At 35.2% G+C, this 19,571-nt stretch overlaps 1 protein-coding gene across 5 annotated transcripts; it reads right to left on the bottom strand.

Moving 5' to 3' along the window:
• Positions 1-6,698: 6,698 nt before the first annotated feature.
• Positions 6,699-10,016, bottom strand: LOC136227616 (uncharacterized). Of its 5 annotated transcripts, none has more exons than XR_010688150.1 (4): positions 9,816-10,014; positions 9,684-9,724; positions 7,726-7,904; positions 6,699-7,600 (listed from the first exon to the last, which is right to left on the bottom strand). XR_010688150.1 is itself a non-coding variant. In XM_066016322.1 (3 exons), exons 1-3 carry the CDS (start codon positions 9,901-9,903, stop codon positions 7,160-7,162), a joined length of 570 nt encoding a protein of 189 aa, XP_065872394.1. In that variant the 5' UTR covers positions 9,904-10,013; the 3' UTR covers positions 6,699-7,159. The 5 variants fall into 5 exon arrangements, 1 of the variants encoding a protein (XP_065872394.1); XR_010688149.1 differs by having other exon boundaries at positions 7,726-8,022; positions 9,816-10,013; XR_010688148.1 differs by having other exon boundaries at positions 7,726-9,724; positions 9,816-10,016.
• Between the last annotated feature and the right edge of the window lie 9,555 nt (positions 10,017-19,571).

Raw genomic sequence — 19,571 nt, 5'->3', positions numbered from 1 at the left:
TTTTTTTAAACAAAATACTAATATTAGTTTTTTAAATATTTTTTTGGTTAATTTTAAATAAAATCTTGTTGTTTTACAGATCAGTATCTACGATTCGTTAAATTTTTATTTTTCTAAATTTAGCAAATAACAACGTTAAAATAAAAACTTTAAAAAATGGAATGATTTTTTAAGTAATTTTAATTCTGCAACTTTTTAGATTTGAGGTGAGTTATTGTTTTGTATGGGAAAAAAATTAATTTTAAAGAGAAAACTACAAAATTGATGATTTTGAAAACTAAAAAATGGGGTTCCATAGTAAATATGATACTAAACAATTTTAATTATTGAAATTTTTCATTTTGAGTTTGTTATCTGCCAAATTTGAAAAAATGAAATTTTTGCCAAATACAAGTAGCGATTTGTAAAAAATGTGAAATCACGTGGTTTTATTTGAAATTAATCTTATTTTTTTAGAAAAATATAAAAATAAATCTTGTGATTTAAAAATTTGCAAATAGAAATTATGCTTTTTGTAATTTATAAACTCAATCAATCATTCAAAAATTGTTGTCGTAATTATTTCTCTTAAAACAAAGCAATTTGGAGTAATTAAAGAAAACGGTCTTAATCAATTAAACTTGGAGGGTTTTTTTAAGTTGCAGTTATATTTGACATTGAATTATTCTTTATTTATGAAACTGTTATTTTCAACATTGATTTTGTAATCAATCTAATAATTCAGACAAAAGTACTAACTCCAAAAAAAAACATAATAATATGGATTAATATTTTTTATTGGATCTTAAAGAATTTTCTAAAGGAAAAAAAATTATTCTAAAAAACAAAAATAAAAATTGAATTAGTATTTTATTAGTTAAGTATTTGGATCCCCATTAGGGTCAACTTTATAATAACATTCCAATTTTGTTTCTTAAATGCCTAATATACAAATAACCCCTGAACTTGTCTAAATGTTGCAACTGCCCCTTCCAACTTTCAATTGTAACAACTTAATTCTTAAACTTGTCCAATTGTAAAATATAACCCCAAATTGGAAATTTTTTACCTTGTACTTGAAACAACAGTAAAAACGTTTCCCCATATTCGTATCACGCCAAAGATCTGATTATCACACTCCACGAGTGTTGCAGCTTTTGTATTTCACGTGTTTCTTCAATTACAGTTCATGTCAGCAATTTGGGATTATGTTTTACAACTAGACAAGTTTGAAGGGTTATGTTTTACAATTAGATAAATTTAAATAGTAAGTTATTACAATTGAAAGTTCGGAGGGGTAGTTGTAACATTTGGATATGTTCAGAGGTTATTTGTGTATTAGGCCTTTTAAATATGATTGACTTGCAGTCTCGATATCATAAATTTGTATATGTTAAAGAATTTCATATTCCATGAATACAATAAATCAAAAGAAATTTAAAGAATTATAATTTTATTTGAATAAAATTTTTATTTCAATATATTTGTATATGTTCTAAAAATTTAACACATTAAAACTATTAACTTTTTATCTATTATATTAAAAGGTGTTTGTTTTAATTTTTGGAATTGCAGTTAATGTTTCACTTTAAATTATACGAAAATTAGGATTTATTAGGAGTCTTTTGTCTGTTTTTTATATATAAAAATTAATTTTTTATAAAAACAGTGAATTTTTATTTTTCGAAAAAACAACAGTAAATAACAGTTAAACCAAACGGATTCTAACAGCAAAAACAATACTATTAACCATAAAAAGCTAAATTTTTTTTTTTTTGGTAGAAAAGGAAAAGAAAAACGAATAACAACAAACTACCCAGGAATTAGCCTAGGGAAGCTAACCCCAATCCTATCTTCTAAGAGAAGATGAGAGATGAAACTAGGGGAAACAGGAAGGGTAGTAACGCCTAACGTCCCTTCATGGCCCGCCGCCGCCAAGCGATCAGCAACACGATTCTGCTCTCTAAAAATGTGTCTGAACTCTACGAACTCAAAGGAGGAGCAAAGCCTTATAATAGCTTTGATGAGGTTGCGACTGTTAAGACCCATAGAATGATTCTCAGAAATCATTTTGATTGCTTCCAAATTATCAGACTCCACAGAGAGCCTCTTAACACCCAGCCTTTTAGCAAGATTGATTCCAGTAAGAATAGCCCAGAGCTCCGCAGAAAAGGAAGAACCCAACCCTAAATTCTGGGAGAACCCAGAAAGCCAGACGCCCCCTACATCTCTAAGCACACCTCCAGCCGCAATCTTACCGTTACTGAGGCAGGAACCATCAGTATTCAGCTTCACAACCCCCTCTCTTGGCCTGCTCCATCCCACGAGATGGACATCACAACACTGAGAGGCTCTGGCAAGGGACTCTCCTTTGAAACTATCGATAATAGAGAAAAGTTTTTTCGAGAAGAAATCAGCTAAGTTTGTCATAAAAACAGTTTTATCTCCAAAAATCTCCTCGTTTCTCCATTTCCAAACTTGGTGACAGATAATAGCAAAGAAAATGTCACCATGCTCCATGTATGGAAGCAACTTTCCTCTAACACCATCAGAGAACCAGTCGACCTCAGAATGTGCCATGAAGGAAGAGAAAATATGGTGTGGGAGAATTTTCCTCCAAACCTCTTTACTATTAGAGCAATCTCTAAGAGCATGGCACAAAGTCTCAACATGGCCTCTGCATCTACTGCAAGCTCCAGAATCAGCCAAGTGCCTTCTGTGCCTATCCGAATTAGTAAGAAGCCTGTCCTTAACGCCCAGCCACAGGAAACTCCTAATACGGAAAGGAACTTTAAGGGTCCAAATCGACTTCCACACATCCGAGGGAGGATCAGATCTAAAGAGAGAGAAAGCTTCAAAGGCCGATTTGCAAGAATAAACTCCATTGTTAGTCAGCGCCCAACAGTGCCTATCCAAGTCTTCCTCTTGATTACTCACCTTCACTCCCCGCATTCTAAGGAGAGTCTCAAGGCTAAAGAAAGTATCAAACTTTGACCAGATCCAGTCCCCTTCCGAGTCAACCATATCGGCAATCCTCCAGTTGCGTATATCACTAGGCGGGGGGGAAGAACACACCTCAATTAACGGTTTATCCCCAATCCAGTTATCAAACCAGAAACTAATGGACTTACCATTCCCCACCTCCAGGCCAACTCCCAAGCAGAACTCATCAAACACAGCACTAAGTCCTTTCCAGAGGAAGGAACAATTAGCAACTCTCTCTTTCGGGCCCCCGAAGATTTTGTCTTTCCGATACTTACCACAAAGGAGGCGAACCCAAAGAGAGGAAGGGTTTTGCCACATACGCCAAAGGAGTTTCATTAATAAAACTTTATTATTGTCCTTTGCTTTCCTAATACCCAGACCCCCAGAATCTTTAGGCTGGCAAACCTCACTCCAAGGCACAAGATGGATCTTCCTGCCCTCCGCAGCTTCCCCCCACAGGAACCTACGGTTAATCTTGTCAAGATCATTAAGCACAGGATCCGGAAGCTTACAAGCCTGCATGATGTGATTGGGAGCAGCACAATTAACAGATTGAATTAACGTGAGGCGGCCAGCGAGAGACAGAGTCTTGGCTTTCCAAATGGCACACTTCGAATTAGCTTTATCCAAAGTCTCTTTGAAGGAGCCTTTAGACACACGCTCACTATGGAGGGGAACGCCCAGATACTTCCCAAGAGAATCAGTAAGAGGAATACCTGAGAGATCACTTAATCTCTTACAGACTCTCTGATTCATATTCTTAGAGCACATCATCCTAGATTTCTGGATATTAAGCTTCTGCCCAGAGGCCGAACAAAAACAATCCAGAATATCCATAATGACTCTCAACTGCTCCTCATTACCCTCAAGAAAGATAAGGACATCATCTGCAAAGAATAAGTGAGTCACCTGGGGACAGAAGCTGTTGATCGCCACAGGGTGGAAACTCCCATTATCAATCGCATCCTGAATCAGGTGAGAGAGCCTCTCCATAGCAATAACAAAAAGGAAAGGGCTCATAGGATCCCCCTGACGGATTCCTCTGCCCGGGGAAAATTCCTCCGACATATCCCCATTGACCATAACTTGAAACACAGGAGAAGAAATACATACCTTAATTAAACTTCTCCAACTGTCCGGGATTCTAGCTCTCTCAAGGCTCTCCATCAAGAAATCCCAATTAATTCGATCATAGGCCTTCTCTAAATCCAGCTTCAGAGCCACAATGCCTTTCCTCCCCTTCCTAATCTTCATCGTGTGGACCATCTCTTGGGCGATCACCACATTATCCATCATTTGTCTACCAGGCACAAAGCTACCCTGATTCTGACAAATGATCGCAGGAAGAATGCCACGGATTCTATTAGCCACAATCTTTGTAACAGTTTTGTAAAGAACATTACAAAGACTGATAGGTCTCATATGCAAAAAGGAAGAAGGCTTATCAATCTTAGGAATCAGAACCAGGAGGGTTCTATTAACCAGCTCAATATCCTTCGAACCACTGAACACCCGCAAGACAAAATTATAGATGCCTTCCTTCACTACATCCCAATGCTTATGGTAAAAGCCCGCCGGAAGACCATCAATCCCAGGAGCTTTAGAAGCCCCAATGCTGAAGATAGCTTGGTCAATCTCTTTTCGGGAAATAGGTTGAAAGGCCTCCTGACTACAATCCTCACTGATTAAAGGAAATGTAGCAATAGAGTGAGCCCTCTCCAAAAGAACAGGTTCCTCTTTGAACAGCTCTCTGTAGAAATCCAGGGCTAAGTTCCGAATAACCTCATCTTCATAAACTCAATCACCATTAGAATCCTTAATGGCCTCAATTCTATTTCTCTGCCTTCTGATCAGGGTAGAGAGATGGAAGTATTTGGTATTACGATCCCCATCTCTAATCCAGGACTTCCGAGACTTCTGGAACCAAAGGAACTCCTCCTGCCTAAGCACAGCCTCCAGCTCCTTCTGAAGGCTAAAAAATTAATATGATATTATTTATTTTATTTGCATTTTAAAATAGATGAAAGTGTAAATCACGCAACGGAAGTGAGGAGTTTGGAGTGGTAGCCGCGTGAGAAAGTGGGACCGAAATGACAAAAATAGACATGAGAATCAAAGGCTAAAAAATGTGAAGCACTTGAAGTTCAGAAAAGGTTTCTTTGAAAAGGAAAAATGTACTAAAAGTCTTCTTCCATAGCTAAAGGACATCTTTGGGAAAAACGAACATGGATATGGACCCACCCACCTCTCAATCATATGCCACGTGTCATTTATTCCTCACACCCATACACACTTTTATCTATGCTCTTCATTTCTAATTTGTCCTTCCAATGCAACAAACTCATGAGTGAGAGTCCATTTGCAATCACGTAGATCTATAAATCTACGGACAAGATAAACCTTTTCTGCTCTTGTTAAGACCGAAAAAAGAATAAACGATAAAAGTATAACTAAAAGGTGTAGATCTGACAGAAAAGAAATTCGAGAAAGTATATAAACTTCAAACTAACAAGAAAAGATAAATATGAAGCTAAAAAACAAAGACTAAAATATAAATGGGAGGAGGAATAATAAAGACAAAAATGGGACCTGAACAGAAAGCAAGAACCGAGAAGTTGACGGTGATGGTGGCGGTATCGACAGAAAGCTTGAGATGAAAGAGCCAAGGAGAAGAAGAAAGTGTATAGAAAATGAGGAGCCCCTCTCTCTCTACTTTAAACTAGACCTCACCATGGGCTGATGAGCCCATCTGCCCGGCCCGAGCCCAGACCCATTTAGCCAGGCCTGGACACATACAATTAGTGTCAGACCCAGCCCAAGCCCGAATAAGCCCGTCTAGAAAATGGGCAGGCTTGGCCTATATAAATACCAATCGGACCTGGCCCGACCCGTTATCTATATATACATTTATAAATTTAATATTTATTTAAATGCCTCATATTAACTATTATGTTTATTATTTTTTATTAAAAAAAATTAATATTTTATTTTAATTGAATTTTTTTTTAATATAGGCGGTCGGACTTGGGATTCCTTTTTTAGGCCCGAGCCCAAGCCCGACTCTAATTAATGTGGACTTGGACTGGGCTTGGACTTATCAGGTTTTATCAAAAGCCCGACATACCCGGCTCGAACCCGGCCCATGCCGAGATCTACTTTAAACTAAAGGTCTAATAGATTTTTAAACTTGTCTGTAAAAATAGATTGACTCTCTAAATTTTACAAGTGTCTCACCAACTTTTTAAATTTCATTATTCCATATCACAAACTTCATGAACTTGTCCATACAAATAGATTAGCTCTCTGAACTTTATAAGTATCTAACCAACTCCCTAAACTTGCTTATTCCATAATAACTAAATACAAAAACCATAATACTAACTCTGATCTCTCAAAACTACAACATTAACTCTCAATCACCATTTATTCGATCTCTCAAACCAAAAATTTTTTCTTCCTAATCACCATTTTCGAAACTTTCTCTCTCCTCACCAAACACTACATAAATAACCTCAAAATTAAAAAGTTAAAGAATTAAAATTGCTTTAAATATCATCAATTCTATAATTTTTTCAATTTTTAGACCGTCAACACTTAATTTAATTGAGGTTGTTTTTAATAACCCAAAAAACCTTATTCTTTTAATTGAGGTTGTTTTTAATAACCCAAAAAATCTTAGTCATCTGTTGGTCACAAACAAAAATCATAATACCCGATAGGACAAAACAAATTCAGATAAAGCACATAAATTTTAAAATATTCTACAACCCATTTCACAATGTTTCGTGCAATGTGTCACTTTTTAAGGTACGGAAAACACACATACAGATCAGATTTAGGGTGCCTCGCTTCTGTATGTCCACGACACTTCAGCTCCCATGTAGTACAAACATTGCACTGCATTCAGTTTTTCGGTGATCGACCAACCGAGGAGAGCCATTGGAAATAACAATGGAGACATCATCAACAAGAGACCAGATCACAAAAACTGATGTTTACAATGATGCCTTATAAGATGCTAATACTATCTTACATATAATAGGGAGTTTTACCTACTGTTAGTCCCTACGGGGATTCATAGGGGTCCTGAACAGAAACCCCCGTAAGGCGAATAAACTACTCCCCATCCTCATCCCCGCTACGTCTACAGCAACAAAAATACTAAACAAAGCGTAACTTAACACGATACAACTTATTAACCATGTTTAATAAGAAAATGACAAACATGACAAACCAATATAATATGAATAACTTTGGTAACCCGCTTGCCTATAATGCCAAAGTAGGTTTCATTTTGGCTCCTCATCTCCTGAAGTTCCCTCTTCATCTCCTGAAGATCCCTCCATATCTCCTGAAGTTTCCCCTCGGCCCGCTGAATCATTACCTGGTTTTGAGTGGCAATGTTTATCGGAGTGTTGTTCGAACGCTCTACACCTTCCAAACGCTGCAAAACAATGCTCTGAACCATTAACTGGCTTCGAGTGGCGATGTTTATTAGCGTGTTGTTGGAACTCTCTATGCCTTCCAACCGCTGCATAACAGTGCGCCTATTAGCTATGTTCTGCTCTCCCTCAATCTCCTCTTCGATTCCTGGAGTTGTTTCGCGTTCTGGATCAGAATCTGAAGCATAACCTTCCTACACAACAACAACAAAGCCTTAGTTCTGAAATGATTCGGGGTTGGCTAACATGAGCATAAGCATTCATTTACAATTCATTTCTGAAATTCTGCTGACTTCAATCACTTTGAAGCAAAACTAACCTCAATGAGCCATCACATGAAGAACAGCAAAGATGCAGGTGAAATCCAGAACAAGGTTAATAAACCGTGCATACAGATGGGAGCAAAATTAGGGTGCCTCGCTTCAGCATGTCACGACACTTCACCTTCCGACATAGTACGAAAATAAAAGTTTGCATGCAAACCTTGCACTGGATTCGCTTTTCGATGATCGCGAGATGCATCAACGGATGAGAGCCATTGGCACCAACATTAGAGACATCATCAACAAGAGATCAGATCACAAAAACTGTGAAAGAACTGATCGAGTTCGACTAGCTAAATAAAATAAAAATGAAATCTCATCAAGACAACAAAACTGCATCAAGCAGCTAATGTTAAACAAACCATGTATAGAAATTTCCATCAGACAAATGAGTCCAGAGGTGCATTTTTAATAAAGGGCCACTCTGTCCCTGGAGAACCCCATTAGAGGTTGCCAGGATTTTTTCGCCTCCATTCCCGCCCCATGTGGATCCCACAGATAATAGGGAACCTCATCCCCACAACAAATCTATACATAAAACACACCAATTTGGAGCTTTTATTGCAAGCACCAGGTGCTTGGAGACCTCCATAAATAAGGACACATATTGTTTCCCTATGTAAGTAGGGCAACAGGTACTCTACTCGCGAGTCACAGCAGACAACCGACACTACCCGATCCTAATGGGATATCCAGGTACGGGTATGGACTCGAAAAAAATTAAGTGCCATGGGTATGGGAATACTTATACCCCTAGAATACCCGATACCCGCCATATATTTAATGGGTAACGGGTATTAGGTAACCTGTTACCTATCCCGAATCCTTTATCTAAAAACATGTTAATAGTTTTCAACGTAGGAAGTGGGATTCGAAACTACAACCCATGTATTAATAGTTTGTAAATAAATTATTTACGAATGGTTTATTAAATTTATTGTTTTATGTATTGATTATTAACAGGTAAGGGTACCCGCTACGTAAATGGCACGGGAATGGCATTCATAAAGCATATTCGTTAGAATATGGGTAAGAGTTTGGAATTGACATGGATAGGTAGTCTACCAGTTGTCATTCCTACCTCTATAGGGTTCTTGTGAGGACCGGGTGCTTGCAGTAATTTCCAAACCAAATTTACTGTGAAAACCCACCAAATTACCATGAAAACAAATATGTAAATTTCCCTATTTATTACACGTAACTTAACTTACTTCATTAACCCTAGACCTCTTCATCGGCCTGCTGGGACGCCCAGGCCTGCTCGTTATGGGTTGAGCATAGACGTACATATTTAATAGTTGGTCCTACCCGCCCCAAGCCCCATAAGCTTGAACATAAGATGGGTTGGCTTGGAATTTATCATAAGATTTATGTTCTGAATTTTGAAAGGTGCAGGTTGGGTTGGGTCTGGACACAGGATTTCAATATTCAGCCCTATCCGGGCCATGGACAGGTCCAAACCAAACAGTTAGAAGTTGAGCTAAAATCTAACTAGAAACTAACTAATGAAAAAAAAAGTTTGTTAGAAGCAAAGAAATGTTTACAAAATCAGCACTCATAGCAGTTAAACATCAGGCCGTTTTGCTGTTACTGTTGGAAAAGGCTGATTTTTCAAGCAGGAAGTTAGTAATGGAACACCTAAAAAATAGGGATGCAAATAGAGCGGGGATATTCCGTCTCTGTTTTTGAGGGAGACGGGGAATTCCCCATAGGACGGGCACGGGCATGGTGATTTTACAAACATGAACTTACTAATCAAATACCTAAAAACACTACATTTTGAAGTGAAAAAGTTTAAAACTCGCTTAAAATAGGAACATGAAAAGAGCAGCCGAACACCTCCATCCACTCGTTTCATATAAATCAAAGCCTAAAACCTGATACTAAAATTCCGAAAGACACCAAAAAAGTTAAACTTGTAATCCATTTGGATCTAAGTAACCCAAGAGACTACCTGTATGTGCATCGCCTTCATGTTAGCCTCAAGCTGGCTTTCTACAAATTGAAGTTCAAAAATTAAAAATCAACTCGACTGGATCTGTGAACTTCTAAGGGCAAAATTTTGGGGAGAAAGAGAGAGAAGTACCTTTTGGAGCTTGATTCTTTTCCATATTCTTCTCGCGAGTCGTCTTATCTTTCTGGACGTTTCCCCCTCCCATGGATGAATGCTTCATCAGATCAGAATAGACAGACGGTGACGGACGGCAGCGGAGAGGAACGGAAAACCTGAAGAACGAGACAAGAAGAGTCTAGAAAGAAATTACGGCCCAAATGACCAAATTTAACCTACATTCATAACCAAATTTAACCTTAACGTTGTAAAGAAAAAAACGTACAAATATAGTCTCAACGTATGAAATTGTCCAAATTTAATTTTAACGTTTCTAAGTGATAATTATGTATCTGGACTTGCCTACGTGTTTAAGTCATCTTGACAATCCACCGTTATATTAATCTGTAAAATAGAACCAGAGGTCTGACAGGACCGAAGTCCGGCAAACTCTTTCCGATGTCTAAATCAGTTTGTGATTTAGGAAGGATCCAAGAGTATGAACTAGTTGTGAGATAATAATTAACGTATCGTCTCTTGTGTGTGTGTCTACACCTGTTTATATAGAAATTTTAGGATAAATCTTTACTAATTGGGAGTCCTTATGATCTGAGGATGTCTATGTCTCATAAGGAATCTATATATGTCGTTGGAGGATTCCTTTTTCATATAGGATTTTCGAAAGTGCCTCCTTTGGAAGAAGCCAAAGCCTTTAACGACGCCCTTAAACAAACTCCTTTGCACGTGGTTTTTTTAGCTAGAAAGAGGGTGGTCTTAACGGCATCCGTGTAACATCATTTTGCATGATATCAAATGTCTCCCCTCATTGACTTTTAGACATTCTTTCAGGATTTTGTACTTCAAGGATACAAAACCTATCAAGGAGAACCTTTTTATGAATTATCTCTTACTAATTGTACTTTAATCTGTACTTGAACAATTCCGGCTAATTTGTTCCATGTGTGGTGTCACAGGACGAGTCGAAGGGGCGCTTACTTATCCTCCCCGAAGTAAGCCAGCCAAGAGAATTAGTTCACCATATCTACAATAATCACACAAATATGTTAGACATATGCTATATATACGGGATATGATATACATACAATATATGTTAGAATTAAAAGGGACTAGAACTATATTTTGTATGGACTGATTATATAATTTTGAAACAAAAAAAATATTTGCGGAAGAGACAAGAAAATTTGCACAAAATGCTAAGAAGACTTAATTCATTAAAGTGGCACTCTATTCTCTGGCAAGTGTGGAACCATTTCCACCATATCTATACTATATATAATTACAGAAGCAGAGGGAAATGAGAAGAAGTGTTTTAGAGGTCTTTTTGATGAGTTGTCAACGTAGTAAAAAATCAGATTAAAAATATTTAATTAATTAAAAATAAATATTTAATTAATTAAAAATAAATATTTAATTAATTAAAATAACAAATTTATATTTATAATATATTAAATAATTACTAGCCTATTAATTAAAATAATAAAAGAAAGCAAGAGTTACGGAAAGATGAAAAAACACAAAGTAAAGGAAATCCAAAAGTCACAAATAAACTTCTATATAAAGCATGATAGATAGTATTCCACCATTATATTCATTGATCACGATAGATAGTATTATATTTCTGAAGGTAAATATTCGATTTTTTTCATATGTTGTAGTTATTTTGTTTCTCAATTATGTTGTTGTTTTATTTTTATTAAACAATAGTTGTTATAGTTTCATCTTTCAGATTCATTTCTGTTGTTACCCAGGTTCTATACCTCTCGCTATCTTATCCATGTTTTCTTTTTTATTTGTCTTTTTTTTTCCAAACTGATAGCTTCAATTGAAGAAATCCGACAGAAATAGAAGATGCATGAACAACTAAAATCGGAAAACACAAAAGTGTCAAAAATTACAAGAAATTTTTATGTTTCTCAAGGTAATTATTCGATCTTTTTTCATATGTTGTAGTTATTTTTGTTCTCAATTGTGTTGTTGTTTTCTTTTTATTAAACAATAGTTGTTATAATTTCATTTTTCAGAGATGAAATTTCATTTCTGTCGTTACCCAGGTTCCATACCTCTCGCTACCTTATCCATGTTTTCTTTTTTATTTGTCTTTTTTTTCTCAAAATGACTAAAATAAAGATTTTGTAACTCTTAACTCTTAACTAAAATTTAGATTTTCGGCTTTATATGAACTCAATTTTTGTCTTTCTTAATTGTGCGGTTGTTTTATTTTTATTAAACAATTGTTGTTATAGTTTCATCTTTCAGAGATGAAATTCCATTTCTGTCGTTATCCAGATTCCATACCTCTCGCTACCTTATCCATGTTTTCTTTTTTATTTATTTATTTTTCAAAATGACTAAAATAAAGATTTTGTATATTTGCATTCTTTTTTAGTATATGTTCCTAGGTGTTATCGTTTTAATTGTTAACTCTAACTAAAATTTAGATTTTTGGCTTTTTATGAACTCGATTTTTAGTTTTAATTGAAGTTAGATTAATTTTTCTAATTCGGAACGTTGAAATCCACTCAATTTTTTAGTTTGAGTTTAGCTAATTGATATGGATTGTATTTTTTATTTTTATGCATTTTAGTACAAATAGATATAAAGTTTCACACGATAGATGTTCATTGAAATTTGAGACATATTAAATAAATTATTAAAGAGATATTGGAATATTATACTTACAATGAAGTTTATTTCAATATAAATTATGTTATATTATTATTATTATTATCAAGAAGTTATTTTTTCCCAATTTTCTAGACAAGGAGATTGTAAGCGTCTAATACGCTTGATAAGATGTTTATTCTTGAAGAATGTGGATTATGCTAGATACGAATTCAAAATCAAGGTAAATAAAAATAAATTTTGATGCTCAAAATCCTAAAAATGTACATTAATTATGAATATTGAGATAATTGCTTTTGCAACATTGGCTTATATAATTTTTAACTATTATATTATGGTTCGTACAAAATTGTTAGTATTTCAAGAGTTTTTAAGAGATGAAAATGAAATATGATCATAGGACAAATTATTGAAAAATATTAATTAAGAAAATATTATTATTTGAATCTCTTTAAATTCTCAAATGTTGAGCATAATTATTCTAATTAATATAATTAATTTCACATATTAATTATAAAACGTTTTTTTTTTGTACCGAGTGGTTACAATTGCGATTTAATTCTATTTAACTAAAATTAATTTATGGACTTAATACTTCATTAAGAAAAAATAAAATGTTTAATTAATGGGCAAAAAATATTTTCACTCTCCTCTTTATACGCTTATGTCTCGATATTCTCTCTTATTTTTAAAAAAAAACCCCCGAGAGGAAGATGGTTCTCTCCTAATTATCTTTTTCGTCCCTTCATTTTTTTTTTCAATTCTTTTCTTACTTACAAAATTCAATAATATATAATTATTAGAAAATATTAATGAAGTCAAATAAGTGATATCTGCGAGTATGGCTGATACTCTATATAGTGAAAGAATGAAGAACAAATTAATCGAATGTCTTGATGAGATATTACGAGATGAAAATAAGAGAAATCATCATCTTAAACTGATTCAATTAGATATATTGGGTTATTGTAGCAGAATGAATAATTGAATTCGAATACTTGGTGATCATGAAATTCCATCAACCAAAATAATTATCATCAAGATGAATTTGTGACTAATTCTTACGAATTTTATTTTTTTTATATGTAACATATTGAATTGATAAAGTTTCTTAATATGCAACATTAGAAAAATATTGATTGTAATAGTTTATAGAATAATATATTGATGTTGCTTCCATTTTAACATAGATTGTATTTTTTTTTTGTATCGTAGATATACTATTTAATTTTAATTGTAGTTTAATTCAATTTTTGTTTAACCTATATTGTAATTCTTTTGTATCGTAAGTATAATATTTAATTTTAATTATAGTTTAATTCAATTTTTGGTTTTTTATTATATTCTAATATATTTCTTAATTAATGTGCTATTTTATTATTATTTTTTCACAGAATATTTGGAATATGAAAATGTATTAAAATTCCTAAAAAGTACAAATCATTGAATTTTATAAAAATAAATAAATCATTCATCTTTAGTTAAAATTCTATAAAAAAAAAGTAGTCAATTATTATATTTTAATATATTTCTTAATTAATCTTCTATTTTATTATTATTGTTTCATAGAATTCCAGTTATAAGAAAATATGAAAATATATTAAAATTACTAAAAAGTATAAATCATTGAATTTTATAAAAATAAATAAATCATTCACCTTTAGTTAAAATTCTATAAAAAACATTAATCAATTATTTTCATAATTAATTTGATTTGATTTGAATTATCAATAAAAAATATATATTAATTTCAAATATACATAATATACAAATTTCTCATAGCATAATATAAAATTACTTAAAATAAATATGTCAATTTATTTATTTATCTAAATTATATAAAAGTTTTGTATCCCGTGCAACGCACGGGTTTTCGACTAGTTTTTCTAATTTCAAACCTCGCCATACTTCATTATTTAGGACTTTTGTTTTTTTTTTGTTAATTTTTTCAAACTCACCCAAATAATTCATGAGAATGCATTTATGAGTCAATGCATACGGGTCCCTTTTTAATTAACTAATTTATTTATTAAAATTAAGATTAATATTTTAACATGCCCCCTTAAACTTAATTTTTCATCACTCCGAGTTGAGCTCTCAAATAACTGAACACATCGTACTTCAACGGTTTCGTAAAAATATCTGCAATCTGATCTTGCGTCTTCACATGCTTCAATGTCACCTCCTTTTGCTCAATGCACTCCCGAATAAAATGATACCTCGTGTCAATGTGCTTACTTCGATCATGAAATATTGGATTTTTCGCTAATGCCAGTGCAGATTTATTATCGATAAAAATCTATGTCAGATCATTTTGAGTCATCTGAAATTCTTCTAGCAATTTTCGGAGCCAAATCGCATGACACACACATGAGGTTGCAGCAACATATTCAGCTTCACAGGTTGACAACGTCACAATCGGTTGCTTTTTTTTTAACTCCATGTGAATGCCGTGTTACCAAGAAAAAATACAAAACCAGTTGTACTTTTTCGATCATCTTTGTCACCGGCCCAATCACTATCACTGTACCCAACTAATTTGAAATCGTTAGTTTTTGAATAAAATAATCCCAAAGTAGTTGTACCTTTCACGTAACGGAGAATTCTTTTTGCTGCGTTCCAATGTGACACCGTTGGGGCTTCCATGTATCGACTTACTAAGCCGACTGCATAGAGAATATCCGGTCTCGTACATGTCAAGTATCTGAGACTTCCGACCAAACTTCGAAATAATGTCAGGTTAACTCTGTCTCCACCTTCATCTTTTGTCAACTTGATTCCACATTCGACTGGCGTGCTGACGGAATTACAATTTTCCATCTTGAACTTCTTTAATATCTCATTTGCAAAACCACTTTGAGAAATAAAAATTCCGTCGTCATTCTGCTTCACTTCAATGCCAAGATAATATGACATTAGACCAATGTCAGTCATCTCGAACTCACAAGTCATTGTCTTCTTGAACTCTTCAAACATCTTAGGATTATTCCCTGTAAAAATGAGATCATCCACATACAAACAAACAAGTAACATATCTCCATTTTTCACCTTTGCATATAGGGCATATTCATGTGGGCATTTGACAAAACCATTTTCTTGAAAATATTTGTCAATGCGACTGTTCCAGGCTCGTGGTGCTTGCTTGAGACCGTAAAGTGCCTTTTTCAATTTTAGCACTTTATTTTCTTGACCTTTCACAACATACCCAGGTGGTTGCTGGATATAAATTTCCTCTTCCAGATATCCGTTTAGAAATGCGGATTTCATGTCCATTTGATGGATTCTCCACCCGTGTTGAGCAGCTACAGAAATTACCAGTCTGATAGTCTCCATTCTGGCAACAGGAGCAAAAACTTCATTGTAGTCAATTCCGGGTCGTTGACTGAACCCTTTTGCCACCAATCTTGCTTTATGTCGGACAATTTCACCATTTGCATCTTTCTTTGCTTTGAACACCCATTTAACTCCAATGGGTTTTTGACCGGCCGGAAGTGACGTCAGTTCCCATGTTTTATTTTTCTCGATCGAATGAATCTCCTCTTCCATGGCTTTTCTCCATTTTTCATCTTTCATTGCTTCTTCTGAATCTGTTGGTTCATCATTAACAAAATGACAATAAAGAGTTAATTCATCATCGAGATTTCTTGTTACATCATAGAGATCTTTAATAGGTATGAATTTTTTAGGCTTTCCGGGCGGATGTTCATCTGAACTGTCTTCATTACTCGAGGACGAACTCGAACTGGATGAGCTTGCTAATGTCGAACTGGTTGCTGGTGTTGTGGCTGCGACTGTGGCTGGTTCTTCCTGATCATTGTCTTCATCCATGAAAGGATAAAAACTGTAGTTTTTTTGTTTTTCACCGGTCCAGTCCCAAACTGCTTCTTCATCAATGGTGACATCTCTACTAATGACGATTTTCTGAGTTTGAGGATCGAACATTTTGTACCCTTTGGAATGTTCTGAATAGCCCACAAACAATATTTCTTGCTTTTATCATCTAGCTTCTTGCGTTCTTCATTCGGTACATGGACATGAGCAACACTGCCAAAAACACGCAAATGAGAAATATTGGGCTTTATTCCGCTCCATGCTTCTTGTGGAGTTTGATCCCAAACACTAACAGTTGGCGATCTGTTTAACAGGTAGACAGCACAGTCTACTACTTCGGCCCATAACTCCTTCGGCAAATTTTTGCTTTTTAACATGCTCCTCACCATGTTGAACACCGTTTTGTTCTTTCTTTCTACTATGCCATTTTGCTGAGGTGATTTGGGGACTGAAAGGAAATGACAGATTCCATGCTTTTCACAAAATTGCTTGAAAGAGATGGACATGTATTCACCGCCTCTGTCTGATTTGAGTGCTTTAATAAAATGACCACTTTCTTTCTCCACTTGGACTTTGAATTTTTTAAATGTCTCAAAAACTTCTGTTTTTTCCTTCAAAAAATACACCCAAGATTTTCTACTATAATCATCAATGAAAAGTAGAAAATATTTATTTTTACCAAGAGACTGTGGAGTGATCGGTCCACACACGTCTGTGTGAACTAGCTCAAGTGGCGCCTTTGATCTTGACATGGACTCCTTTGGAAAACTGGTTCTGAATTGTTTTCCAACAAGACATCCTTCACACAGTTGATGAGGCTGGTCAATGTGAGGCAATCCGTTTACCATCTGCTTCTGTCCCAACTGCTTCAGTCCTCCAAAATTGAGATGTCCGTACCGTAAATCCCAAAGCCAGGGGGGACTTTGCACACAAGCTTTCAAACATTTGGCCACGTCCGTCTGAATGTTAATTGTGAACATTTTGTTTCTCGCCATGGGTACTCGTGCAATCAGCTCCTTTTTCTCATTCAACAGGAGTAGTTTTCGGTCCACCATGTGAACTTCATAATTTTTCTCCAGTAACTGTCCCAAGCTCAAAATATTGATTTTCATGCTAGGAACATAATAAACATTATCAATAAACTGGTGAGCGCCATTTTTGAGCCGAATAAGAATGGTTCATTTGCCTGTAATAGGAACCTTAGAGGAATCTCCAAATACAATATTACCGCGAACGGATTCATAGAGCTCCACGAACATCTTCTTGTCACCACATATATGGTTACTTACCGCATTGTCAAGATACCATATATTATTTTCACGATTTTCTTCACCTTCGTAGGTAAGTAACACTGTGCCAGTTACTTCCTCATCTTGAATATTATTGGCAGTCTCCTCTACCTCTTTAGGCGGTCTCCAACATTCCACCGCGTAGTGACCGTACTTAGAGAAATTATAACATTGAATGTTGGACTTGTCGCGTCCTTCATTCGGCCTCCAGTTTCCTCTTCCTCTTCCTTGACCACGTCCTCGGCCTCTTCCTCTGCCTCTGGTGAATTGAGTGCTTCTGTCATTGTTGTTGTTGTCGTTTTCATTTCTGCCTTGACTTCTTCCACGCCCTCGTCCTCTACCATTTCCTCCTGGACCTCTTCCGCGTCCTCTACCGGAATGACTACTTTCGCCATTTTTAAACACAGTCTTTGTTGCTAAGACTTGTTCTGTAGAGTCTTCTCTTCGTTTCTCAAACCACTCCTCGCGTGCTTGTAATGACCCTACAACTTCATCAACGGACATTTCACTGATGTCTTTGGACTCCTCCATAGCAACCACTACATAATCAAATTTTGGTAGTAGTGATCGCATAATTTTTTCAACAATTCTGGACTCTTCAATTTTTTCTCCGTACTGCCGCATCTGATTCACGACAGATTTTACTCGGGATGAGTAATCATTAATAGCCTCTGTCTCTTTCATCCTCTCGTCTCAAATTCTCCTCTCAGCATCTGCAAACGAACTTTTTTAACTTTCTCCTCCCATTGAAGAGAAACTCGTAGGATTTCCCACGCTTGTTTGGCGGTGGTAGCTTCGGCTACTTTCTCAAACATTAATTCATCCAAACCTTGATGGATGAGAGTAAGCGCCTTTTGATTGCTTTTGTGATTTTTCTGCAGAGTATCTTTTTTTGCTTGTGTCAACGCTGCCTCGTTGGCTGGGACTACATAGCCTTTTTCAACAATGTCCCAGACATCTTGACATCCGAGTAACGCATTCATTCGAATACACCAACTTGAATAATTGGTTTTGGTGAGCTGAGGGTATTGATAAGGAAGTTTGAGACCGTCTAACATTTTTTATAGGGTCTGTTTGGCGGAAGACTGACTCTCGTAATATGGCTCTGATACCACTTTGTTAGAATTAAAAGGGACTAGAACTATATTTTGTATGGACTGATTATGTAATTTTGAAAGAAAAAAAATATTTGCGGAAGAGACAAGAAAATTTGCACAAAATGCTAAGAAGACTTAATTCATTAAAGTGGCACTCTATTCTTTGGCACACCATAGATATCAAATAAAACACTATATATATAAACTTACAAGTGTGGAACCATTTCCACCATATTTTTCTAATTTCAAACCTCAACATACTTCATTATTTAGGGCTTTTGTTTTTTTTTTTTGTTAATTTTTTCAAACTCACCCAAATAATTCAATAGAATGCATTTATGAGTCAATGCATACGGGTCCATTTTTAATTAACTAATTTATTTATTAAAATTAAGATTAATATTTTAACAATATAATCATATAGGCAAACCATCACATTCGCACAAATTTTATGCAATATATATGGCACACATGAGTGAATAATACAAGGATGATCTCATTCATATATAAGCAGCAGCGATATCAAATACTTGTCACTAGGTTTGCTTGTATTCCACACCATCTCTAGTAGTTTTCCCCTACTGCTATGAGATGAGACTTTATGGATGTATTCCTGTCGATTATATATTAATGAGATCATCCGCGTATTATTCACTTTCGTGTCTCTTCTATGTTATCTATGATTGTATGTGAATATGATTGATTGTCTTATGATTGTGTTATTATTGTGACCTTTATATCTCGGATATATGGCCGATATCTAACCCATGTGTGTGAATATTACAGATAAGGTGAATTATATCTAGTGGTTGGCTTACTTCAGGAGGGTTGAGCGCCACACGGGTCCATCGGGTTGGCCTCGTGACACTAAGTTGCATAGTATAATTTCTCCATGATAATTTATTCTTTTATTTCGGCTCAATATGACATGT

The sequence above is a fragment of the Euphorbia lathyris genome, chromosome 4, assembly GCF_963576675.1.
Source record: "Euphorbia lathyris chromosome 4, ddEupLath1.1, whole genome shotgun sequence".
Taxonomy (NCBI): domain Eukaryota; kingdom Viridiplantae; phylum Streptophyta; class Magnoliopsida; order Malpighiales; family Euphorbiaceae; genus Euphorbia; species Euphorbia lathyris.
The sequence above is the reverse complement of the archived record's forward strand: the minus strand, read 5'-3'. Positions and strand labels throughout refer to the sequence as shown.

What these genes read in the sequence shown, in the direction of transcription:
- LOC136227616 (XM_066016322.1), bottom strand. Translation starts at nt 9,903, where the DNA reads ATGAAGCATTCATCCATGGGAGGGGGAAACGTCCAGAAAGATAAGACG. An exon ending in AAAGAATCAAGCTCCAAAAG is followed by an intron (nt 9,725 to 9,815) that starts GTACTTCTCTCT and finishes TTCAATTTGTAG; the next exon opens with AAAGCCAGCTTGAGGCTAAC. An exon ending in TGAAGGCGATGCACATACAG is followed by an intron (nt 7,601 to 9,683) that starts GTAGTCTCTTGG and finishes GTTGTTGTGTAG; the next exon opens with GAAGGTTATGCTTCAGATTC.